At 42.7% G+C, this 26,189-nt stretch overlaps 1 protein-coding gene across 9 annotated transcripts in view; it reads left to right on the forward strand.

Annotated features, from left to right (window-relative positions):
* Positions 1-26,189, forward strand: part of RALGAPA1 (Ral GTPase activating protein catalytic subunit alpha 1) — a 186,212-nt gene that overhangs the window by 156,104 nt on the left and 3,919 nt on the right. For 5 of the 9 annotated variants that reach the window (XM_066613686.1, XM_066613722.1, XM_066613713.1 and 2 more), the window contains 2 exons: positions 6,853-6,977; positions 7,646-7,676. In XM_066613686.1, coding sequence (XP_066469783.1) covers positions 6,853-6,977; positions 7,646-7,653 — 133 coding nt within the window. In that variant the 3' untranslated portion in view covers positions 7,654-7,676. Of the gene's footprint in view, positions 1-6,852; positions 6,978-7,645; positions 7,677-11,778; positions 11,782-17,595; positions 17,720-26,189 lie in introns of those variants that run through there. The other 4 variants (XM_066613750.1, XM_066613759.1, XM_066613695.1 and 1 more) reach the window with 3 other exon arrangements.

Below are 26,189 nucleotides of genomic sequence, written 5' to 3' on the forward strand. Positions count from 1 at the left end.
CAGCCTCTTTAAAACTGTACTATATTACTCTCCTGTGTTAAGGCTCAATCTTGTGTATGTCCCACAACCTAAGAACCTCCACAACAAAGGAGTTTTCAATTCCTTCTTGTCCTAATGTTGCTATTTATGGTGTGTTCAGAAGCAATTTCTAGCTTGCAACCCCACGTTCAGGAGACATGGCTGTAGCATAAGCAATGAATCTGATGAGGATCTGCCATAAGAAGGGCTCGGCTTTGGCCACCTTTTCAGAGCACTTCCATGCATGCACACTTCCTATGTGGTGAAATTATCATCGCTGCAATTTCTGTTTTATTTCTTGGAAAATGCAGTGGAGAATGTGCATTCTGGCTTTTCTCACATCACCGTGCAAAAGTCTCAGTTTAACACTAATACAGAGCACTTCTGTGAGTCCCTAAAATTTTTAGCACTTGTTACAGCATGGATGTTAGTGATGGGTGGGTCAATATATTCCCAAAGGAGAACTGAGGGAAAATAGATAACAGTATTGCTTTACCTGGTCCCGTTGGCAAGTCTGATGGTTTAGAACTTTAGATCAGTGTTTCGCAAGCGTTGTCTTCCTCAGTGCCAATTCACATTGTCCACCTATTCAAAGTACCACCAGAAGTAACTAATGATGACCTCATCACTAGTTACTTCTAGGTTGGGAGGCCAGATGTGATGCAATAAACACCAGTAAGAGACTCAGGGTGGTTGGGAGGGCTTTTTGAGTGTGGAAAAACATGCTTTGGAGTTCTGCCCACCGAGTTAAGCCTCCTACTGCTGTTTGTTGCATTATGTTTCTGGTCTCACTACCAGGTGGCAGGTGTCCAGGGGTCCTGCAGGCACCACCAGACACCACTTCAAGAACCACTGATGGTACCTGTACCACTGGCTTAGACCTTACTAATTGAATGAGACAGAGGTTAGAAAAAGGAGACAATGCATGAGTTAGAGGACTGTCATGAGAATGGATGAGTTCAAAGGGCAGGACAGTGTCAGGAGGTGTATTTGGTCGCAAATGTTCCTAAAGAAGAGATGTTTGTAAGAGGCATTAGAAAAGGATGAAATATGGAGCATGCCGTACAATATTGAAGGCTGGGTGGTTTAAGCCAAGAAGGCAGAAATCCTAAAATGATTGATGATGTATCTCTATATCAGTCTTCACAGTGAAAGTATATGTGTGGACACTGATGATGGGAAATGGAAGAAACATCATTGTCAATGTTAGAGATACTCTACCTCTGCCAAAAAGCCAAAAATAAGGGGAGCCATAATGACTTCCTGCTACTTCCCAAGGCCAAAGCAGGTAAGGGTTGTGCAGGCACGCCTCCCTTATACTACCCCAGCAACTGCGGGCAACTTGACGCTAATGGCCTTCAACCACTACGCCACCGGAGCGGCCTGGAGGGAGTGGGAGAGTCGTGCTCTGAGGAAAAAGGGCACATGTTTTTGTAGCCAATTTCTTTGCCTTCACCTGAAATCCTTTTGGTGTCCAGAGGAAGCTGCTCGCTGCCATCACAGGATTGGGACACATCCTAAGAGCTCACTTGCCACATTGTTGCTGGTGCTGCTACCAAGCACGTTTGGCAGCAGCTCTGCCAGACTGATCCTAAGAGAAAAGGGGTGGTCCTCTGGCTTTTGGACCCCAACCTCAAACCTGCATTTCAGCAGCAAAGAGTTTTAAAAAACCCTTCAGTGAAGTGGTTCTTTTTATTAAAAAAAAAAGAACTTGAGATGAAATTGGAAGACTTTGTGTACAAAAATAAGGGACAAGTAGAAGTGGCTTGCAGAGCTTTCCTGTTTACTATCTAGGCTACATTACAGTACAATCTCAGACAAGTCTACTTAGAAGTAAGTCCATTTTTCAGTGGGGTTTACTCCCATTGGATTGCAGCCTTGTCAACCAAGTAGGACAGGAGAGCAACTTTTAAAAGTTCTGCAAGGAAGATAACTTGATTGTGAAGCTCTGCAAATCAGCCTCTGACACCAAGTCAGCGTGGCGTTTCTTCTTGATAATTGTATGTCGCTGCCTGCTGTTCTCTGTCTTGACAGCCATTTCCATAGTTGCTTTCATGAACACTGGAAATATTCTCTCTCCTTCTCACTCTCCCTGTGCTAACACTGCAGTCAGGCCGCTGGAACAAGAATCCTGGAGGGTTCTTCAAAAGCAACAACACTTCAAGATATGCCTCTCCTGTCAATAATATCTGCAGCAAGAGAAGGAGGGGGGAGGGGGAAGAAGCACCTTGTTTTGCTACTGGTATCCTGCAGGAACTTTCTTAGCTGGTACTTGGCAAATGTGGCTACTTGCTTCAATGACTCACTTATCTGATTGCTTAGTTTTTCTTCTGTGGAGTTAGCTACATGGTTATCTGAGCTACAGATAGTTATACTTATAGTTTATATTTATATTTATAAATAGTTAGTTATATTTATAGTTTATATTATAAGAACATAAGAACAGCCCCACTGGATCAGGCCATAGGCCCATCTAGTCCAGCTTCCTGTATCTCACAGCGGCCCACCAAATGCCCAGGGAGCACACCAGATAACAAGAGACCTGCAAGGCATTCTGGGAATTGTAGTTAAGAACATAAGAACAGCCTCACTGGATCAGGCCACAGGCCCATCTAGTCCAGCTTCCTGTATCTCACAGCGGCCCACCAAATGCCCCAGGGAGCACACCAGATAACAAGAGACCTGCAAGGCCTCCTGGGAATTGTAGTTAAGAACATAAGAACAGCCCCACTGGCTCAGGCCACAGGCCCATCTAGTCCAGCTTCCTGTATCTCACAGCGGCCCACCAAATGCCCCAGGGAGCACACCAGATAACAAGAGACCTGCAAGGCTTCCTGGGAATTGTAGTTAAGAACATAAGAACAGCCTCACTGGATCAGGCCACAGGCCCATCTAGTCCAGCTTCCTGTATCTCACAGCGGCCCACCAAATGCCCAGGGAGCACACCAGATAACAAGAGACCTGCAAGGCATTCTGGGAATTGTAGTTAAGAACATAAGAACAGCCTCACTGGATCAGGCCACAGGCCCATCTAGTCCAGCTTCCTGTATCTCACAGCGGCCCACCAAATGCCCCAGGGAGCACACCAGATAACAAGAGACCTGCAAGGCCTCCTGGGAATTGTAGTTAAGAACATAAGAACAGCCCCACTGGCTCAGGCCACAGGCCCATCTAGTCCAGCTTCCTGTATCTCACAGCGGCCCACCAAATGCCCCAGGGAGCACACCAGATAACAAGAGACCTGCAAGGCTTCCTGGGAATTGTAGTTAAGAACATAAGAACAGCCCCACTGGATCAGGCCACAGGCCCATCTAGTTCAGCTTCCTGTATCTCACAGCGGCCCACCAAATGCCCCAGGGAGCACACCAGATAACAAGAGACCTGCAAGGCTTCCTGGGAATTGTAGTTAAGAACATAAGAACAGCCGCACTGGATCAGGCCACAGGCCCATCTAGTTCAGCTTCCTGTATCTCACAGCGGCCCACCAAATGCCCCAGGGAGCACACCAGATCACAAGAGACCTGCAAGGCTTCCTGGGAATTGTAGTTAAGAACATAAGAACAGCCCCACTGGATCAGGCCATAGGCCCATCTAGTCCAGCTTCCTGTATCTCACAGCGGCCCACCAAATGCCCCAGGGAGCACACCAGATAACAAGAGACCTCATCCTGGTGCCCTCCCTTGCATCTGGCATTCTGACATAACCCATTTCTAAAATCAGGTGGTTGCGCATACACATCATGGCTTGTACCCCGTAATGGATTTTTCCTCCAGAAACTTGTCCAATCCCCTTTTAAAGGCATCTAGGGTAGACGCCATCACCACATCCTGTGGCAAGGAGTTCCACAGACCAACCACACGCTGAGTAAAGAAATATTTTCTTTTGTCTGTCCTAAGCTACCCAACACTCAATTTTAGTGGATGTCCCCTGGTTCTGGTATTATGTGAGAGTGTAAAGAGCATCTCCCTATCCACTCTGTCCATCCCCTGCATAATTTTGTATGTCTCAATCATGTCCCCCCTCAAGCGTCTCTTTTCTAGGCTGAAGAGGCCCAAACGCCGTAGCCTTTCCTCATAAGGAAGGTGCCCCAGCCCCGCAATCATCCTAGTCGCTCTCTTTTGCACCTTTTCCATTTCCACTATGTCTTTTTTGAGATGCAGCGACCAGAACTGGACACAATACTCCAGGTGTGGCCTTACTATAGATTTGTACAACGGCATTATAATACTAGCCGTTTTGTTCTCAATACCCTTCCTAATGATCCCAAGCATAGAATTGGCCTTCTTCACTGCCGCCGCACATTTGGTCGACACTTTCATCGACCTGTCCACCACCACCCCAAGATCTCTCTCCTGATCTGTCACAGACAGCTCAGAACCCATCAGCCTATATCTAAAGTTTTGATTTTTTGCCCCAATGTGCATGACTTTACACTTACTGACATTGAAGCGCATCTGCCATTTTGCTGCCCATTCTGCCAATCTGGAGAGATCCTTCTGGAGCTCCTCACAATCACTTCTGGTCTTTACCACTCGGAAAAGTTTGGTGTCGTCTGCAAACTTAGCCACTTCACTGCTCAACCCTGTCTCCAGGTCATTTATGAAGAGGTTGAAAAGCACCGGTCCCAGGACAGATCCTTGGGGCACACCACTTTTCACTTCTCTCCATTGTGAAAATTGCCCATTGACACCCACTCTCTGCTTCCTGGCCTCCAACCAGTTCTCAATCCACGAGAGGACCTGTCCTCTAATTCCCTGACTGTGTAGTTTTTTCAGTAGCCTTTGGTGAGGGACCAGGTCAAACGCCTTCTGAAAGTCCAGATATATAATGTCCACGGGTTCTCCCGCATCCACATGCCTGTTGACCTTTTCAAAGAATTCTATAAGGTTGGTGAAGCAAGACTTACCCTTACAGAAGCCATGCTGACTCTCCCTCAGCAAGGCCTGTTCGTCTATGTGTTTTGAGATCCTATCTTTGATGAGGCATTCCACCATCTTACCCAGTATGGATGTTAGGCTGACCGGCCTATAGTTTCCCGGGTCCCCCCTCTTTCCCTTTTTAAAAATAGGCGTGACATTTGCTATCCTCCAATCTTCTGGCACCATGGCCGTTTTGAGGGACAAGTTTTACCGCATACACATCATGGCTTGTACCCCGTAATGGATCTTTCCTCCAGAAACTTGTCCAATCCCCTTTTAAAGGCATTTAGGTCAGATGCCATCACCACATCCTGTGGCAAGGAGTTCCACAGACCAACCGCAAGCTGAGTAAAGAAATATTTTCTTTTGTCTGTTTTAACTCTCCATACAAATGGAGAAAATCATACAAAATGGAGAAAATCATACAAATCATACAAAAGGAGAAAAGCAAGATCAATTCAAATTGATGTATCAGATCAAATTGGGTATCAGAAAAGCGAGATAAAAATCCTTTAAATAAATAAATGTTTTTAGAAACTGCCTCAGCAGAACATAGTAATATAATATAACATAGAAATGCATACATAGAAAAACATCTCATAATTTGACTTGGGACCAGCATACTTGAGGCATCTCCTCCTGTGAAATCTAGTTCGTTTTCTTCATTTCTTCTGGATGTGGCCTTCTGGATTGAAAGAGGTTAGGGGATGGCAGTCCCACCTTTAAAACAGCCTTCTGAACCCATCATTTTCATGAGTACATCTGCTGGTTGCAGATTGGTGCTGGGTGGTTTTTTATTAATTACTTACTCTTTTAAGACCAGCGGTTTTTTATAGTTTCTGCTTGTCACTGGTTGGTTTTTAATGTTGTGCTATTTCTATATTTTATGTTTGTGCATTTTGTAGTTTGTATATGTATTCTGATGTATTTGTAAGCCACCTTGAGTGCCTTTCATGGAGAAAGATGAGATACTGAATGAATGAATGAATGAATGACGTTATTTGTGCTCGTAGGTTCAAGCCACAGAATTAGGCTTGGTTCATCTCAAATTGATGTGAAATGCCTCACTTTCATACTATGGGATGACTATTCTAGTGTTAAAGTCTGTGAATATTTAAAACTAAATGCCATGTTTTCTAAGGCAGTGGTTTCCTTTGAAACTAGTCCAGATTTTCCTGCATTTTTGGCAAACTGCTCAGTATGGCTAAAAGGAAGGGAAACAATACCTATTTAGACCCAAAGCCTGAAAATATGCTTCTTACTATAACTGTGACATCTCCATTGACAATGGTTCTGGTTTAGCCCTTCTAGAGAGCCTGGCCCCTTTTGGACAGCTTCAGAAGGGTGATGAAACTCCTGGGGATCTTCCCGCCCGTTTGGGGATTTTGAATATAAAATTCCAAAGGAAAGTTTTAACCTGGTTCAGGAGGATGTTGGGGGTGGCGGGGGTTCAGTACAGGATGGTTGAATGCTATTTTCTCTCCATTTGGCAAGACGTGCACTCTTAGGTGGAAGTTAGTTCTGCTTGGAATGCAGAATTTTAAAATAATGCTATTGGTATCTGTATTGAGGTTTTGCCTTTATGTTGTAGCGCCTTCAAAAGAGGGAGGGACAAATGTCTATAGGACAAATATGTGTACAGTACTGTATATTTTTATTAAAAAGCACAAACGTTCTGTTGCCTGTGGGTTTTTAATAGCTCTCAGCACATTCTTGGTTGTTTTGTAATGTTTAGATGATTATCAAATTTTGATGATTATCAAGGGAATGTGGGCTGCGGGAAGTGTCTTTAAGAAGGTGGAAATGTGGCATACAAATGGGCAAATAAACAACCTTGCTGTATCGTTTGTCAAATTTGAAAGCCTGTTCTATTCTAACTTTTTAAAGTTGAACCTTAACTTTTGAGTAAAACTAGCTATGAGGAAAGAGCTCGATATCTGCAAACAATTGTTCAGCACCATCTAGATCCTTCAACTTTTGAGGATTTTGCAGCTCAGGTTTTCTGTCCAGCTCCCTGCCATCATTTGCCCTCTGAAACTGGTAAGAATACTTATCTTCTATTTAATTACACTTAAAATGCAGTATTTCTACTTTCAGAAATATTCTTATAGGGTCACACCCAGAATAATGCAGGCTCCCTCCAAGAATGGAAGGAGTGTTCCATTTGTGCAAATAGAAGGGGCCCTTTTTCCAATGGGAATGCACCTTCCACGCTCAGTGTGAGTTCGCGTCCAGAGTGCACTTCCATTCATGGTAGTGTTGCCCTGCATACGTCTCATGGATTTTTTAAAGATAAGATTTTAGATTTTCATGTTAAGGAAGCTGTGTGTAATTTGATCCTTTGTGTTCCAAATCAAAGCTGTCTCATACTGCTGCTTGGCTGTTGGTCTGCACTAAGGCTTCATCACCTTATTTCTGAATGCCCATTGATATAGTTGATATACCTGACCTTCAAGAAAGTTTGATTTTAGGTTTGGTTTGGAAACAGTGAAAGCTTTACTCTTCTCATCAAATTTACTCTCATCTAATGTGCGATTGATTTCATGGTGATTTGCCCCTATAGATTATATTGTCAAAATCTATTGTATGTGATACTGCATTTTTGATTATTACTGCAACAATCACAAGAATGTGAATGACAAAGGCCTACCTGTACAAATAATTTCTTGAACTCCTGATGATTATTTCATTTATTTCCCCTCTTTTAGATCATTAAATATCAGTTCTGTTTATCAGAAGGTAAGACAAAGTGTCCAAAAAGATCCCTCTGTTCTTATTAATCTATTACTAGACCACTAAGCTTATAACCATGTTGTATGCAAACTGTTCTGATCCCCCTTATTTATACTAAAAAAGACAAATTCACAAAACTACACTAAATTTTCTTCAAGTTTTAGTCTATACTAACCCCAAGTTTGCATGAAACACTAACGTTGTGGTTCTGGGATTAAGGTTACTAATGGGAGAGACATCTGTTCAGCTAGTACTTGATTGTGTTTGACCTTTTATTTCTCAGCATGAACTAGTAGTACTGGATGGCAGTGGTGCGCTTTGTACCCTGTACTGTCTTTCTTTAATGTTTGGAAATACTTTATGAATTCAATATAAGATAGAAGGGAAAGGAAAAAATTACGTTTTTGTTACTGGTCAACTTTTGTATTGTCTTGACATAAAATACTTTAAAATACAGACTGATATTTCTCACCTTCTTGCAATAGAGAGAAAGAGCAGTTTTTTTTCTGACAACAATAGATGCAGATTGATGACATAAAAGAAACAGGATTTATGAAACTATAGTTGAATTTGTACATATTGTTTAGGAAATAAATTGAAAGTGTGCATGAAACCCAGCAGACCACAAAAAGGCATTTCCTTTTGTTCTCTTCCATTGCTGATTGTTTCTTACTTGAAAATAAACAGTAAATAAGAATAAAATGTAATTAATAGAATTAGAATTCAGTATAATGAATACCTGAGTGGAAGCAATAACATCATTTGAGAATGAAGTTAAAATTAGAGCAGAATAAAGTCACTAAAATATAATTTTAAAATGGCACTTAAAACCCTGATAACGTTGTCTTGCTCAGTTAATTCAGTCAGTTAAATCTTGATTTATACTGTTTCATAGGGTTTCCATACTTGTGCTTCATTTAAGTGGAGCCCTGTTTAGGGCTGAAAGGCAAGGCATCAATACTTAGAAAAGCATGCATCCCTCATTATCTACACCTAATTAGTTGCTGAAAACAATCCTTATAGCAAACATCTGCATGTACAGTTATTACATTAATGTAAATGGGAAAAATTCTAACTCATTCTAAAGCCATTCCAAGTTCACCCCCAAAATCACCCTAAATGCGTAATGGAAGAAGAGGGCTGAGGGTGTTATTCTCAGACTGTAGAACTGAAACTTTTAATACAGATAAATAAATATGGTATTAATAGTTAAAGTATGCATAAGTGAAAATACATATAGCGAACATATGGCTAGCAAAGGACGTGTATCTGGTACTTATATCTCAGGGCCAATTTTGCTCATTTTTGTAGTACCTGCTTCTGTTCATATAAGGCAGTGTTATTCAAACTGTGAGGCGAGGCTCCTTAGGGAGGTGCCAGGAACTCAAAGGGGAGGCGCGGGATGTCCTCTCGCAGCGATACAGTCACAACCCTGGGCAGAATACGAGCCTGCCTCCTGCCCGTCTTCTGCGCTTCTTTTAAAGCAGAAGAAACAGGAGTTGCTCAGCTGCGAGAGTGGCTGCTGCCGCCCCGCCCTCTTCCGAGTATACTTGGCTTGCAGTCCTTAACCCTCGCTGATCCTTGTCTGGTTGGTTCCCAGTTCCCAGCCTGGGATCGCTTCTCATCAAAGTGAAATCTCTCTTTTCAACCCCCTCCCTCTTCCACTCCCCCCTTTCGATCTCCAAGCCTTCCTACTTTCCTCCCCCTCCCCAAATGAAATGCTTCCTATTTTACCAGTCACCAGGGGTCTCAAAGTTGTTTCCATGCAGTTGGCAAAGGGGGGGAGGGGAGAGACAAGCACACACTTTACTTGGCCAGGAGCAGAAAAAGGGTACTGTTTTTAAAGTGATTTATTAATCTTGTTGTTTGACTGAAGTGAAGAGGCTGTATTTTTAAAGTGATGAATCTTGCTATTTGAAGGGAATACTTATCAGCCATTAATGAAGTGATTGCCAGCCCAATCCTATCCACACTTTCCTGGGAGTAAGCCCCATTGACTCTAATGAGACTTACTTCTGAGTAAGTATAGGAGACAAATCAGCCTCCTAACCAAACCCTTATCAGCACTGATATATTTTCATGGTCTATTTTTGTTTTCCCCACGAGCTGCTGAAAAAATTAAATTTAATTAAATTAATAAAGGGTTCAATCCTATCCAAGGAGAATGGGAGAACAGGGGTGGGTGGGTGTAATGTTGGTCAGACTGGTTGTTCACAAAGTTCATTTGATAAAACAATTATCAAACAATTGTTTGATAAAACAATTCTATTGGTATGCTTACAAAGTTAAAAAAAAAAAAAAGAGTCTTCCTGGACCAGACAAAATCTACCTACTCCAGCATCCTGTCTCCAACAGTGATCAGTAGCTGATCATTTATAGAGCATGTATATTGCTGTGTGCTAATAATATATTTTTAAGATCTGCATTTAATTAATGATATGATTAATATAATTAGTATTAATATAGTTAATATTTCTGGCCACTTCCTGTTTAATGATGTCACTTCCAGCCCTCAGGAACATGATGGGGAGTCATGGCCAACAGCCACGGGAGTCAAGGGAGCCACTGGCCGGAAAAGTTTGAGTACCACTGATATAAGGGGTAGAAATGTGTTTTCATCAGCTTTTGCGTTCAGCGATGAAGTGCTAAGTTAGATGAATAGGGGCCTAATCCTTTCTAATTTTCCAGTGCTGGTGCAGCCATGCGGATGAGACACGCACTGCTTCCTGTGGTGGGGAGGCAGTCACAGAGGCCTCCTCAAGGTAAGGGAAAGTTTGTTCCATTACCTTGGGGCTGCATTGTGGTTGCACAGGTGCTGGAAAGTTGGATAGGACTGGGCCCTAGGCTGGCTATTCTCCCTTCCCATTCACCAGGTACCTTTTAAAAATGGTTTGAAAGTACATTTAATACTGGATGGTCAGCAATTATGATACCTGTTTTCATTGGTAAAAGCTATCCTCATTTAAGTTACATTAAAAATAAAAGTTATCTCCAGGTATAAAACATTGTTCTTTATCTTTACTCAGTAGACTGTGGGGAGGAAGGAATTGGAAGCTGAAGTCAGGCAATCAAAGTATTGATATTCATAGAATTATTTATGCCTTATGCGGAGTCAGATCAGTAGCCATTGTGCCCAGTGCTGTCTGACAGCTGCTTCTCAGAGTCTCACAGCCCAATTCAATGCATGTCTACTCAGAAGTAAGTCCCATTAGAGTCAATGGGGCTTACTCCCAGGAAACTGTAGATAGGATTGGGCTGACAGAGGTGCTTCCAGTTCTACTATCTATTCAACTAGAAATACCAGCAATCCAGCCTATATTTTCCATGACAAGAATGTGTGCATTTGTATGTAAAACGTTTACAGTGCAAGACAGAGTACAGTGCCCAGTTTTATTCTAACTTGTGTTTAAAATTCTTAACACAAGTTAAGAATGTCAGACTTAAATGCACCATGATTGTGCAGTTTGGGAGATCAGGGCCTGCATGTTAGATGTGACAAATTGTTCAGGCTTTTTCTTTGCATTTTGAGCAGAAAACTTGCAGAAAACCATAGCTGACTTGCCCAGCCTGGAAAACTCAGGTAGAAGAGGGAAATCTGAGAGACTTATCTGTGATATAGACCAGGTTCTTTGTGGATATTATTGCGCAGATATTGAAGGGTACAGTGATTGGAATTAGACTTTTGATTTTGTAACTATATTTTTTCCAGCGTTTTCTGCTATGCAATATTTCTGATAATTCTCTTTAGTTACATAAAGTAGTTTTAATAATAGGTGTGCCAGTTTCCTGGAAGAGGAGTGCCATGTCTGTACTCTTCCAGACAAATGTATAGGTGTCCAAAATTTATTCATAGTTTTAAAAATTATAACGGTATATTGAGGTGCTTTTATGATGAAGAACAAGAACTGGTCATAGCAGTGGATGTATTTCAGTCCAAGGTAACTACATAACTATTGAATATCTCTTAAAGACAAGATAACAAGAGACAAAAGAGAATGTTCAAGAGCTGCTCTATCGTATCTTATTGGCAGTGGGAAAGACATAGGTAAATGCTGGCACCTGGCAGCTCAGAAATCAAAAGGAACTAAAATTGATTGAGAGACACTAGTGGGTGATGGTTTCAGATATTAATATACTGTTTTTCATTGGGGAAAAATGTTCACAATGCAGTCTACATAACAAAATCAATGGAAAAAAAAGTTTCACTGTCCCTAAGAAGAAGAGTGCAGTCAGGAAAGAGTTCTCTGTCTTTAAAAGAGAAAGAGAGACATAGCAAACAGCCACTATAAAAGATGCTATGCTGGATTAAATAAGGGTGATTACTCTTCCCCTGCTAAATACAAGAGAGCCACCATTTAAAAGGTACCTCTTTACCCGGTTAACAGGGGCAATGGAAGGTACAAGTGTTAAATCACTTTGGGCAGATTTTTCATTGAGTGGCTCATCAGCCACTGGAACAAGTTTACTCAAAGAAATGTGTACAATGGCCTGTAGGTTTCATCTCCTGGAAGTTAGATGATTAATTATATCTATCCAGTGTGATAAAGCTGCCAGATAAAACATGGCACGCCCCCCCCCTTACAGAAAATGTATGTATACAAATTTTACTAAGATTGCCCAGAGGGTGGGAGAGAAGAGCAAAACTAGATGAAGCAACAGAAAGAGATGATTAGAGTTCCTCCTCTCTTTAAAAGGTGGTAAAAAATCCTGACATGAGAAGGGCTGTTTCACATGGAGATTGTCAGCCCAATCCTGAGCTACCTGGCACACAGGACTGCAGCAGCACCAAAAATGGCTGCCCCAAGCAGCTGCCACCACCTCCTCGGGAGAAGGGAACTTTCGTCCCCTTCCCCGAGTAAAGTGAGTAGCTCTACAATGGGGCTACTTGATTCTACAGTGACCCAAAGGTCAGAGTAGAATGAAGAGCCTCCGTGTCAGGCAGAGGCTCAGAATCCAGTGGAGCAAAGCTTTAGTAGAAAAAGACCACAGTTCATCAAAGCTTAAATCATATTGACGAACATGTGCAGGGTCCAAAGAGACATTCACGTGTAGATTGTATTGAAACTTTTGATACAATTAATTGTGGCTGATATTAGCATAAACTGTGGAGTACCAACACATCAGAAAGCTCTGACTTTGGATTTAATGTTCTTTATACCAAAACCTCCACACCCACAGTGTATGTTAGGACAGAAATCTGAATGATACCTGTTAAAAGGACAATATTTACGGGCTGTATGAGGTCCTAATTGCATTTGGATGAGGAAATGATATTACCAAAAGTGATTATAGTAACACATGAAGCCACCTTGTCTGGGGTTGGAGACTCATGGTCCATCTAGCTCGGCACTTTCTCCAGTTTCACAAGGGGGGTCTGTCCCAGCACCACCTGGGAGTGCCAGGGATTGAGCTAGAGGCCCTCTACATACAAAACAGGTGCTTTACCACCCCTGCGCTACAGCCCCCCCCCCCCGAGGCCTTTTAAATGCAGGTGAAATATGGGGCGTGAAGCCCCAGCTACTTTTACAGTCACACACATGAACTTGACGCCTGTTGTCAGCATGTTCCTCTTGCCAGATCTGGAGGCGTGTATAAAAAGAAGCTTTACAAAACCTTATGGGTTTTCCTTGGGGTTTCCCCACTTATAGTTCTTAATGAGAACAATTCATGTTCTGGACTTGTATTTACATTCCTTACATTCTGGTGTTTTGCATTTGGTCCTTGAATTACAAACCATGTTGGCAGAGTATCCAGGGGTGGGGGATGCAGCCTCATGATTTTGCATGTGTGGTACACATTTTGTAGAAAGATTAGATAGAAATGTCAAATTTCTGGAAATTTTGAAGTATGGAAAAAAAACCCAGTTTTTTCCAATTCTTTTTGGAAAAAACAGAAAGTTTTGGAAAAAATGAAAAAAATGCTACATTAGCACTTTTTTCCTTTTCCATATTGAAAAGGAAAAAATATATTCCATATTCCATATTTCCATATTCTGTTACTTTAGGAACATAAGATATGACTATGGACAATTTGACTTGGCATAAAATTATCACATCCTTGTTGGCATCCTTCAGTCTCAGAAGACTATGGTATCGCGCTCTGAATGGTGGTTCTCGAACAGAGTGTCCTCTCCAGTGCGCGAAGCCTGGGTAAAGTAGATGTGGAGGATAGACTGTTTCCCATGCAGCAAATCCCCCCTCTCCATGTCACTGAAATGGTCCAGTGGAAAGGCAGAAGCCAATACGTTTGGTTCCAGCGGCGTCGCAGGAGTTGCCAGAACATGACTGTGTTCAACCAGGAACTGCCTCAGGGACTCCGGCTCCAGATTTTGCCTCAAGGTTGACTCCTGAAGCCTCTTCCACAACTGGATGTAGCCACAAGGCAGTGGAGGTTTGGGATCAGAGTTTTTCTTCTCTCAGATGAGCTGCCTTCCCAGGCTAACGAGTCCCATCTACCCCGTGGCTGTTTAGTCACCTCTTACGACAAGTACAACGAAACTGAGGGCCTATTCTTATCCCCAGCCCCCAGGGGTTACATTATCACAACTTATTGTTGGCAACCTTCAGTCTCGGAAGACTATGGTATCGCGCTCTGGATGGTGGTTCTGGCACAGCGTCTAGTGTGGCTGAAAAGGCCAATTCGGGAGTGACAATCCCTTCCACACTGGGAGCAAGTTTAGTGTGTCCCTGGTCTGTCTCCCTGGCTATGGGCCTTCCTTCTTTGCCTCTTTGCCTCAGACTGTTGGCCAAGTGTCTCTTCAAACTGGGAAAGGCCATGCTGCACAGCCTGCCTCCAAGCGGGCCGCTCAGAGGCCAGGGTTTCCCACCTGTTGAGGTCCACCCCTAAGGCCTTCAGATCCCTCTTGCAGATGTCCTTGTATTGCAGCTGTGGTCTACCTGTAGGGCGCTTTCCTTGCACGAGTTCTCCATAGAGGAGATCCTTTGGGATCCGCCCATCATCCATTCTCACAACATGACCAAGCCAACGCAGGTGTCTCTGTTTCAGCAGTGCATACATGCTGGGGATTCCAGCATGTTCCAGGACTGTGTTGTTTGGAACTTTGTCCTGCCAGGTGATGCCGAGGATGCGTCGGAGGCAGCGCATGTGGAAAGCGCTCAGTTTCCTCTCCTGTTGTGAGCGAAGAGTCCATGACTCGCTGCAGTACAGAAGTGTACTCAGGACGCAAGCTCTGTAGACCTGGATCTTGGTATGTTCCGTCAGCTTCTTGTTGGACCAGACTCTCTTTGTGAGTCTGGAAAACGTGGTAGCTGCTTTACCGATGCGCTTGTTTAGCTCGGTATCGAGAGAAAGAGTGTCGGAGATCGTTGAGCCAAGGTACACAAAGTCATGGACAACCTCCAGTTCATGCGCAGAGATTGTAATGCAGGGAGGTGAGTCCACATCCTGAACCATGACCTGTGTTTTCTTCAGGCTGATTGTCAGTCCAAAGTCTTGGCAGGCCTTGCTAAAACGATCCATGAGCTGTTGGAGATCTTTGGCAGAGTGGGTAGTGACAGCTGCATCGTCGGCAAAGAGGAAGTCACGCAGACATTTCAGCTGAACTTTGGACTTTGCTCTCAGTCTGGAGAGGTTGAAGAGCTTTCCATCTGATCTGGTCCGGAGATAGATGCCTTCTGTTGCAGTTCCAAAGGCATGCTTCAGCAGGACAGCGAAGAAAATCCCAAACAAGGTTGGCGCAAGAACACAGCCCTGCTTCACTCCGCTTCGGATGTCAAAGGGGTCTGATGTGGAGCCATCGAAGACAACAGTGCCTTTCATGTTGTGGAAAGATCTGATGATGCTGAGGAGCCTGGGTGGACATCCAATCTTGGGGAGGATCTTGAAGAGGCCGTCCCTGCTGACCAGGTCGAAAGCCTTTGTGAGATCTATGAAGGCTATAAAGAGTGGCTGTCGTTGTTCCCTGCATTTCTCCTGCAGTTGTCTAAGGGAGAATACCATATCAGTGGTGGACCTGTTGGCTCGGAATCCGCACTGCGATTCTGGATAGATGCTCTCTGCAAGTCTATATCTCAACTAGCATATTAAAAATATAGTGTATCCAAGTCACAACTAGCATATTAAAAATATAGTGTATCCAAGTGTATCCAAGTCAAGATATGCAAGTCAATATCACAACTAGCATATTAAAAATATAGTGTATCCAAACAATTATTACGAACAGATTTTACTTTTTTATATTTATTTGTAATTGCAACAAATAGGACATCTCTTGAACTGTTTACTAGTTTATGTGGAACAGACAAAAAACCTCCACAAAACCATTTTTAAAAGTCCAGAAGTAATAATTATTCATATTTCCTCTCCACAGTATTAAATAAAAATAAAAAAAACCCATAAAAAGAATTGAAGAGGGGGAAGTGTATAGAAGGGAGTGGGACTAAGTTTCAATGAACGGGCATGAAATTTAATCAGAATCATTTTCTGAGCTGTAATGATCAGTATCAGTTTCAGTCTCTGCTTCTGCAGCTCCTCTGTTGTGTCTGTCATTATCACAGTTATTATGGACTTCTAAAAACTGAAGCTTCTCTGTCCTTTCACATGTCAGTTTATTTCTTGATTTAGTGTGAGCGTTTCCAAACAGAGACCAGGTTCCTTCACATGCTGCAGAAGATGGAGGAATCTGAAGAAGGCAAGGAGCAAAAGGGGTCAGAGGTGTTGTGCAAAGACCTCACCACCATGTTGCAGGAGGAATATGTCTGGCAGAATCCCAGATTGCATTCCTGGACCAAATCCCTGAAGATGTTCTGTATTCTGCAACATTTGAAAGTACCTTCCCAACCTCAAGTCCTAAATGTGATGCTTGTTTTGTAATCCAGTCAAATGCAGTAACAGTGCTATCATCACTTATATTTCCACCTTTGAATCTTGGATCCAGCAGATCTGCAGCAGCATGAATTGGATGGCAGCAAAATTCTTCCCTTTTTAAAATAAAATCTTTACTTTCCTCTATAGTTGTAAGTGGAGATATACTGAGATTTTCAAAAACAGTTGTTTTTATCTTGGTCATAAGGAATTTCTGACAAAAGTACACTATGATTCAGATGCAGTGATTGCTGCAGCAATTTGCTTTAGAATCTTCAGGGAATTTTACAACTGAACCCAGAAGACATCCTGATCAAGAACAGTGTTTCTCACACTCCTGGGTACTTTAAGATCTTCCACTGTTACTGCTTCTTGAAGAGCTTCTTTGTTTTTTAGTAAACTTTCAAAGGAGATCACCACTCCAGCCCACCAAGTTTTACTACAGAGCTTCAGTGTCACTATTTTATTCTTTGCATTTTTTCTGCTTGCTGCTTCTTGAAAACTGCAGCTACAATATGAGTACCTTTTACATGTTTTATAACTTCTTTTGCTCATCTATAGATCATTTGAAGGGTGTCCAGTTTCATAATATCATTAAGAAGCAAGCTGAGCCCATGAGATGCACATCCTATTGCAATAATATGTGGATACTTCTCCATATGTGGATACGTTACGATCTCCCATGCTGCTTTCATATTGCTGGCATTGTCAGTCAGCAAAGCAAATACTTTACCACTCCCCATTTTCTGTAGGACTTCACATATTTTACATCTGATATACTCTGCAGTATGTCTGTTTTCTCCTGTTTCAATACTTTTGTAAAAAACTGGTTGAAGTGTTGTTATAACAAAATTTGTACATCCATCTGTAAGTAGTGCAAGACACAGTGCTTCATTAATTTTTCCTTGCACAGATTCCATGACACGTTCATATTCCGACTCCAAAAGAGTCTTGCTCAAAGAATGTCTGCTGGGCAAATGGTATGATGGTCTTAGTAATTTCAAAGCTTCCTGCCAGTATGCATTTTCAGTTATTGAAAATAGTGTTCCAGAAGAATATATTGCTCTTGCAAGAACTTGATCAATTTTTTCCTGATCTCTAGGTGTCATCTTGTCTACAAATGAAGTTATTGAATAATTTTTGGATGCAGCTGTCTTCAGTATCTGTTTACTTGAAGATGCTGCTGATGGGACAACACTTTGTGTTGCTGCTGATGTTGCAGATGGAGTAGAAAGAGGACTTCTTGAATGAGAACGTTGAGAAAAACTATGTGCATTTTCATCATTGTGGTCCTCTTCACTTAGATCCATGAAGGATTTTTTAATATCTGCAGAACACTTGTTACATACAAGAATGTGTTTTGTCATCCTGGTAGCATTTAGAAATGCATATTTCATCTGACAATATTTGCAAATCACATTTTTCTTCTCAGAAGAACTTGTAATGTGAAAATGTCTCCATATGCTAGATGTTGGTCTCACCATTTTCCTGAGGGGATTAGGAAAGAAAAATAATTTAATGGCTAGTTTGCAAGAAGATACTAATCTATGGTTGTGGGAAGTAAAGAACCAGATTAGTAGATTAGTAGTAATTAAATTATTATTTACACAAAGGTTATAAAGATAAACTAATGTAGCTAAATGATTCAGGGCCCAATCCTATCCAATTTGCCAGTGCCAGTGCAGCTGTGCCAATGGGGCCATGCACTGCATCTTGTGGTGGGGCACAAGAGTCACAGAGTCCCCCTTAAGGTATGGGAACCTTTGTTTCCATACCTTGGGGCTGCATTGTGGCTGCACCGGTGCTGGAAAGTTGGATAGGATTGGGCCCTACGTTTTCTAGAATCAGATAAATGTAAACTCTTGCCTTTTAAAATTAAGTATATACTTCCATGTCCTTTTTGTTGCGCTGTATTTTCTTCCAATGCTTTGAGGCCTGGTGAAGAGGACAGAACAGAACCAAACATACCCACCCACATGCAAAAACAAAACTGAAACCTTTTTCTTTTTTTATGACAATAGCAGCACTTCCTAAAGGAAGAAATCCATCTTGTTCTTGCATTGGAGAGTTCAGTTTGTAACCTAGGACTTGCTTGTCCTCAGTGCACAGAAATTAGAATAATCCACTGGTTCTCAGATGTTTAGCACTGGGACCCACTTTTTTAGAATGAGAATCTGTCAGGACCCACCAGAAATGTTCTTATGACTGGAAGTGAGATCATCAAACAGGAAAATTTTTAACAATCCTAGGCTTCAGTGGTACCCATACTTCTTCATGCTGAGGGAGAGTCAGCATGGCTTCTGTAAGGGTAAGGAACGTGCTGGAATCCCTAGCATGTATTCACTGCTGAAACAGAGACGCCTGCATTGGCTTGGTCATGTCGTGAGAATGGATGATGGCCGGATCCCAAAGGATCTCCTCTATGGAGAACTCGTGCAAGGAAAGCGCCCTACAGGTAGACCACAGCTGCGATACAAGGACATCTGCAAGAGGGATCTGAAGGCCTTAGGGATGGACCTCAACAAGTGGGAAACCCTGGCCTCTGAGCGGCCTGCTTGGAGGCAGGCTGTGCAGCATGGCCTTTCCCAGTTTGAAGAGACACTTTGCCAACAGTCTGAGGCTAAGAGGCAAAGAAGGAAGGCCCATAGCCAGGGAGACAGACCAGGGACAGACTGCACTTGCTCCCGGTGTGGAAGGGATTGTCACTCCCGGATTGGCCTTTTCAGCCACATTGGACGCTGTGCCAGAACCACCTTTCAGAGCACGATACCATAGTCTTTCGAGACTGAAGGTTGCCAATACAATACAATACAAAAGTCTTGCCTCACAAACCTTATAAGAACATAAGAACATAAGAACAGCCCCACTGGATCAGGCCATAGGCCCATCTAGTCCAGCTTCCTGTATCTCACAGCGGCCCACCAAATGCCCCAGGGAGCACACCAGATAACAAGAGACCTCATCCTGGTGCTCTCCCCTACATCTGGCATTCTGACTTAACCCATTTCTAAAATCAGGAGGTTGCGCATACACATCATGGCTTGTACCCCATAATGGATTTTTCCTCCAGAAACTCGTCCAATCCCCTTTTAAAGGCGTCTAGGCTAGACGCCAGCACCACATCCTGTGGCAAGGAGTTCCACAGACCGACCACGCGCTGAGTAAAGAAATATTTTCTTTTGTCTGTCCTAACCCGCCCAACACTCAATTTTAGTGGATGTCCCCTGGTTCTGGTATTATGTGAGAGTGTAAAGAGCATCTCCCTATCCACTCTGTCCATCCCCTGCATAATTTTGTATGTCTCAATCATGTCCCCCCTCAAGCGTCTCTTCTCTAGGCTGAAGAGGCCCAAACGCTGTAGCCTTTCCTCATAAGGAAGGTGCCCCAGCCCCGTAATCATCTTAGTCGCTCTCTTTTGCACCTTTTCCATTTCCACTATGTCTTTTTTGAGATGCGGCGACCAGAACTGGACACAATACTCCAGGTGTGGCCTTACCATAGATTTGTACAACGGCATTATAATACTAACCGTTTTGTTCTCAATACCCTTCCTAATGATCCCAAGCATAGAATTGGCCTTCTTCACTGCCGCCGCACATTGGGTCGACACTTTCATCGACCTGTCCACCACCACCCCAAGATCTCTCTCCTGATCTGTCACAGACAGCTCAGAACCCATCAGCCTATATCTAAAGTTTTGATTTTTTGCCCCAATGTGCATGACTTTACACTTACTGACATTGAAGCGCATCTGCCATTTTGCTGCCCATTCTGCCAGTCTGGAGAGATCCTTCTGGAGCTCCTCACAATCACTTCTGGTCTTTACCACTCGGAAAAGTTTGGTGTCGTCTGCAAACTTAGCCACTTCACTGCTCAACCCTGTCTCCAGGTCATTTATGAAGAGGTTGAAAAGCACCGGTCCCAGGACAGATCCTTGGGGCACACCGCTTTTCACCTCTCTCCATTGTGAAAATTGCCCATTGACACCCACTCTCTGCTTCCTGGCCTCCAACCAGTTCTCAATCCACGAGAGGACCTGTCCTCTAATTCCCTGACTGTGGAGTTTTTTCAGTAGCCTTTGGTGAGGGACCGTGTCAAACGCCTTCTGAAAGTCCAGATATATAATGTCCACGGGTTCTCCCGCATCCACATGCCTGTTGACCTTTTCAAAGAATTCTATAAGGTTTGTGAGGCAAGACTTACCCTTACAGAAGCCATGCTGACTCTCCCTCAGCAAGGCCAGGTTGGAGGCCAGGAAGCAGAGAGTGGGTGTCAATGGGCAATTTTCACAATGGAGAGAGGTGAAAAGCGGTGTGCCCCAAGGATCTGTCCTGGGACCGGTGCTTTTCAACCTCTTCATAAATGACCTGGAGACAGGGTTGAGCAGTGAAGTGGCTAAGTTTGCAGACGACACCAAACTTTTCCGAGTGGTAAAGACCAGAAGTGATTGTGAGGAGCTCCAGAAGGATCTCTCCAGACTGGCAGAATGGGCAGCAAAATGGCAGATGCGCTTCAATGTCAGTAAGTGTAAAGTCATGCACATTGGGGCAAAAAATCAAAACTTTAGATATAGGCTGATGGGTTCTGAGCTGTCTGTGACAGATCAGGAGAGAGATCTTGGGGTGGTGGTGGACAGGTCGATGAAAGTGTCGACCCAATGTGCGGCGGCAGTGAAGAAGGCCAATTCTATGCTTGGGATCATTAGGAAGGGTATTGAGAACAAAATGGCTAGTATTATAATGCTGTTGTACAAATCGATGGTAAGGCCACACCTGGAGTATTGTGTCCAGTTCTGGTCGCCGCATCTCAAAAAAGACATAGTGGAAATGGAAAAGGTGCAAAAGAGAGCGACTAAGATGATTACGGGGCTGGGGCACCTTCCTTATGAGGAAAGGCTATGGCGTTTGGGCCTCTTCAGCCTAGAAAAGAGACGCTTGAGGGGGGACATGATTGAGACATACAAAATTATGCAGGGGATGGACAGAGTGGATAGGGAGATGCTCTTTACACTCTCACATAATACCAGAACCAGGGGACATCCACTAAAATTGAGTGTTGGGCGGGTTAGGACAGACAAAAGAAAATATTTCTTTACTCAGCGTGTGGTCGGTCTGTGGAACTCCTTGCCACAGGATGTGGTGCTGGCATCTAGCCTAGACGCCTTTAAAAGGGGATTGGACAAGTTTCTGGAGGAAAAATCCATAATGGGGTACAAGCCATGATGTGTATGCGCAACCTCCTGATTTTAGGAATGGGTTAAGTCAGAATGCCAGATGTAGGGGAGGGCACCAGGATGAGGTCTCTTGTTATCTGGTGTGCTCCCTGGGGCATTTGGTGGGCCGCTGTGAGATACAGGAAGCTGGACTAGATGGGCCTATGGCCTGATCCAGTGGGGCTGTTCTTATGTTCAGGACTAAGTCCCATTTACTATCATTGTTAAAAGCATATGCATAGCCTGTTAAAAGTACAGAGCTGTAACATTTCCCCAGATTCAGTCTCATACTATGGTAGCATCAAGTCTAATATATTAAAAATAAAATATTGAAATGAATGGGGACCCACCTGAAATAGGCTCGCAACCCACGTGGTGGGTCCCAACCCACTGTTTAAGAAACACTGGAATAATCTGATACATTACATATTTTTTAGAAATGATTTGGAAGATATTTGAACACCTTGTCTTAAAATATTTTATTCATCATGTTAAAATAAAACATTCCATAATCAATTTTTTATTTTTTCAATTTTTCCATTTTTTTGGAAAAAAACAAAAAAAGCTTCGGGGAAAAAAACGTTTTTTTCTGAATTTTTCTGGTTGTTTTCCGGGCCTTCACATCTCTAAGGTTAGATCATTTTTTTGAACAGTATCCAATGATACAAGGAAGAATTATTTTCTTGGGCTGTTGAAACCTATTCAAATGAAGATGATCAGTTTAAGTTGAAACTTTCTATGTCGTTTGGACAAATCTGCCACCTCCAGGGTACCTCAATTTGCAGTGGCAGCACAGTATAAGAGGTTTGTGCTGTGGGCTGTAAATTAGATTATCTAAAATTGGCCACAGAGTGCATAAACCACCATCAGGTCTTTCGAAAAGGGCCTTTTAGTAATTGAACCAAATTCCCTTTTTGAAAAATTTGATTGTGGTCTTATGTGACCTGTTTTTGTATATTTTGGGATGATCCATATGATTAAACAATAAATTGTTGATTGAGATACTTTAAAGATATAAGCAGTAACCTGTTACAAACATTGGCGCACCAGACATCACATTTGCTGTGTGTCTTGGTGTCAAAAAGTGTGTTTGAATAAAAGCAAGTATGTAGTTGTTCATGTCCACAAATCACCATCTTGGTCTCTTATATGCCACCTGATATGTTTTTGATGAACAGCAGTATATAAATTGGCTAAATAAAATTAATGGTTGGCAACCTTCAGTCTCGAAAGACTATGGTATAAGCCTACAGCACCCAGTATTCCCGGGCAGTCTCCCATCCAAGTACTAACCAGACCTGACCCTGCTTAGCTTCTGAGATCAGACGAGATTAGGCATGTGCAGGGTAACAGTTGCTGCCAAAATTAATGTGTTCTGTATATTTATTTACAGTCTTTATATCTTGTGTTACAGTAACAAAATATCTCAAAGTGTCTTAAAACAACATCAGGCAATCATAAATATTAAAAGCAAAACAATAAAAATATTCTTAAATGTTAGATAAGGGTTAGATAGAGTTTGGGGGAAGCTGCAAAGAGAAGGCAGAATTAGTGAAAGTCATCCCTTCCATCTTGTGCAAATGGGGGTTTTCCATGAACAGCATGCCAGACCTTAGAATTACAACCTATAGGTTAGAGTGGCAACCTCTGTCCCTCCCCTTCCCCAAGCCTGATCCTCCAACCAGCCCAGCTCCACCCCCTCCTCACCCTTGTAAGCTTCCCCACTGCCCAGTGGGGACATTTACCGCCCAGCCTTCCAGCGATGTGTCCTCCCAGCGCTGAGGTCCAGCACTGACTGATGCGGCCACTGGCTTTGTGTGCCTTACAGCACTTTGTGTGCCTTACTAGTGCTGGAGTGCCTTACAGCACTTCTACAGTGCCCAGTACCATTGGCAGGGCTGGAGCTCTGGCAGTAAGTCCAATAGGATTGGGTCCTTAAATGCCACAGGATGTTCATTTGAAAGGGGATGATGCTGTTAGTTCTTTGTCTCTTAAATGTACAGAATAACCCACCAATAGTACATCCTTGGATCGTTCTAAGTAATTTATGCTACTGGTTGTTGCAACATCCTCTGGCAGTGGTTAATTTACACAGTCTGAGAGAGATTTCTTTGTCAAGGTGCCCAGTTTGAGCATGCTGAAATACATTAATCAACATGCAGATTAATGTAGTGTCAGTTTCCTGACATAGATTGTATGTGGCAGAAGCAGTCCAAGTCTATGTCCTGCCACAAGAACCCAGTCTGTGGTGAACCATGGCATGCGCCTACAGACTGATTAGTACATCTCAGGGGAAATACCTGTATACTATCTCCATAGCAGACCAAATGCCTGTTTTTCCTGAGGGACAGAAATTATCCTCTTCCTGCTAGCTTCTTCAGGAGCAGAAAGATGAAAGTGGAAGTGTGTGTGGGTGTGTGGAGAAAGTAGTAGTAGTCCATTAGCAGCAACAGGAGTGTGTGTGCACTTCAGAGGAAAGAACAGTGTCTCACTTCAGCTGGGTGGGCGGGCTTGAGCCTAAATGTCTTGGAGTCGCCTTCAGTCACATGTGCCTCCTCACACACTCCACTAACATCTGAAACCTGCTCCAGGTCCCATTGCCACGTGAGGTAAAAAAAAATGCACTACCAAGGAGTACTGCTGTGGAACTCCTTCATGCTTATTGCCTCCTTAGCAGACTGGGCTAATCCAGCTCCCACCGACACAGGCCCCTCACTTCCTTCTCCACTGCTGCTAACTAGTGTTCCCCGTAAGAGTCCTCACTGCTGTGTGGCTGCAGTGGGACAGGGTCTCTGGGCATGTGGTGATGATGCCATAGGTCATCGCTGAAGTTCTGGGTAACCAAGTGCTGAACTGCATGGCCGCACATCTTGAGGGTGGGGGAATAGTGCTGCCATGCTGTCGTTCTGTGAGAGACTTGCCTGTTTCTCCGAGACTACCCTTCATCCACTGGCTCTTGAGCCTCTTGTATGCCAGCACTCTGCGTATCTGCTGTTACTTCGCTCGTTGATTGCCCTGCTGCCTCTGCGCTCTCTCTCCTTCTCACTTGCCGAGGGGCACCAGTTTGTCAGTCAGTGTTGCTTTACGTGTTTTTTTCTTCCTATTGTAAATAATCTCCATAAACCATGTGTGCATTTCCATACAAAGTGGGCTCTGATTCCCTTTTCCCTGAGAGGTGGGGTTTGCCAAATTCAAAGGTCCTTTAGTGTGTGTTTTGGGGAACACGTGTTGTTAATGCATGTGTCTCAGAGCACTCATGGGTACAACTTCTTGAGTTGCTTATAAAATGTAGATGTAACAGTTCTTCTTTCTGGCTCGTTTAAGCTTGTTAAGGCTTTCCTTAAGTTTTTAAAATATTTTTAAAATATGTAACTAAAATATCAGATGGTCTTAAAATATGAACAAGCTTTTTTATTAAAAAGTCATATTTTCCTAAGTTATATACAAAGTTGTACACATGTTTATATACTGGATTGAAATCAGCAAAGAAATATTCTTCTAACACCAATAGCATTCCAAGTTTTTATGATGTCCCAAAAATTCAGTGTTTTCCTTCTCTAAGCACATGTTTCTGAATACAAATGATTGTAATCATCTAAGACATTTGTGGCATTTAGCTCTCCTCTATAAGCCACCTTATTCCCCAAATTGCCTAAAACTAAGAACCCAGAACCACCTGACATGAAGACAGAGCAATTTGTGGCCTTTCAAGAGAATCAATATTATAATACAGTCCTATACATGTCTACTCAGAAGTAAGGCCTAGTAAATTCAATGGGACTTACTCCCAGGGAAGTGCATATGCAAGTTCAGCTGGTGCAGTTTTTAGGGTTCACCTATTTGTCAGTAAAGACTTCATTTTGTATTTAGGGTTTGCAGTATTAAAATAAAATATATTATTACTATTGGATTTCAGTGAGTTCTTTGTTACATGGACATACCTAACAAACCCAAACAGAAGAAATAAAATCCTGAAGGGAAAAGACAAACCAGTGAGGTGCTATAGGCAGTATTAGTCTACCCATCCATTGTTATCAGACAAAACTCTTTACTGCTCTCTGACATTTAATATACTATTGGCTTTGCTTACTCCTACTTTCACCAAAGCTAAATATCTTTTCTTTAATTTCCTGTTCTTTACCAATACAAAGAGAATATTTTGTATACAGAAACCATACCAAAAGTTTCTGGAGCTTTGTATTTCTTTTGCAAGTTGGTGAATTTTAAGCGTAGCTGCTGTCATGGAACTATCCCTTGGAGCTAGAATTTGGGAAAGAGCCTCCTTTGTTTCTCATGTGTAAAGGGAAACTGCTGGTTTGCAGAAACCAATTATTGTCATGTGCAGGTTTTATCCTAGGTAATTTTTTTCATAGAACAGTGTCAGCTGTTTTAGGAATGTTAAAACATACTTCTGACATAAAGATTGTATCATATTTGCAGCAATGAGACTATTTTTATAGAACACTTTCTTTCTCTCTTTTCCG

This window comes from Tiliqua scincoides, chromosome 1, assembly GCF_035046505.1.
Source record: "Tiliqua scincoides isolate rTilSci1 chromosome 1, rTilSci1.hap2, whole genome shotgun sequence".
In the NCBI taxonomy this organism is placed as follows: Eukaryota; Metazoa; Chordata; class Lepidosauria; order Squamata; family Scincidae; genus Tiliqua; species Tiliqua scincoides.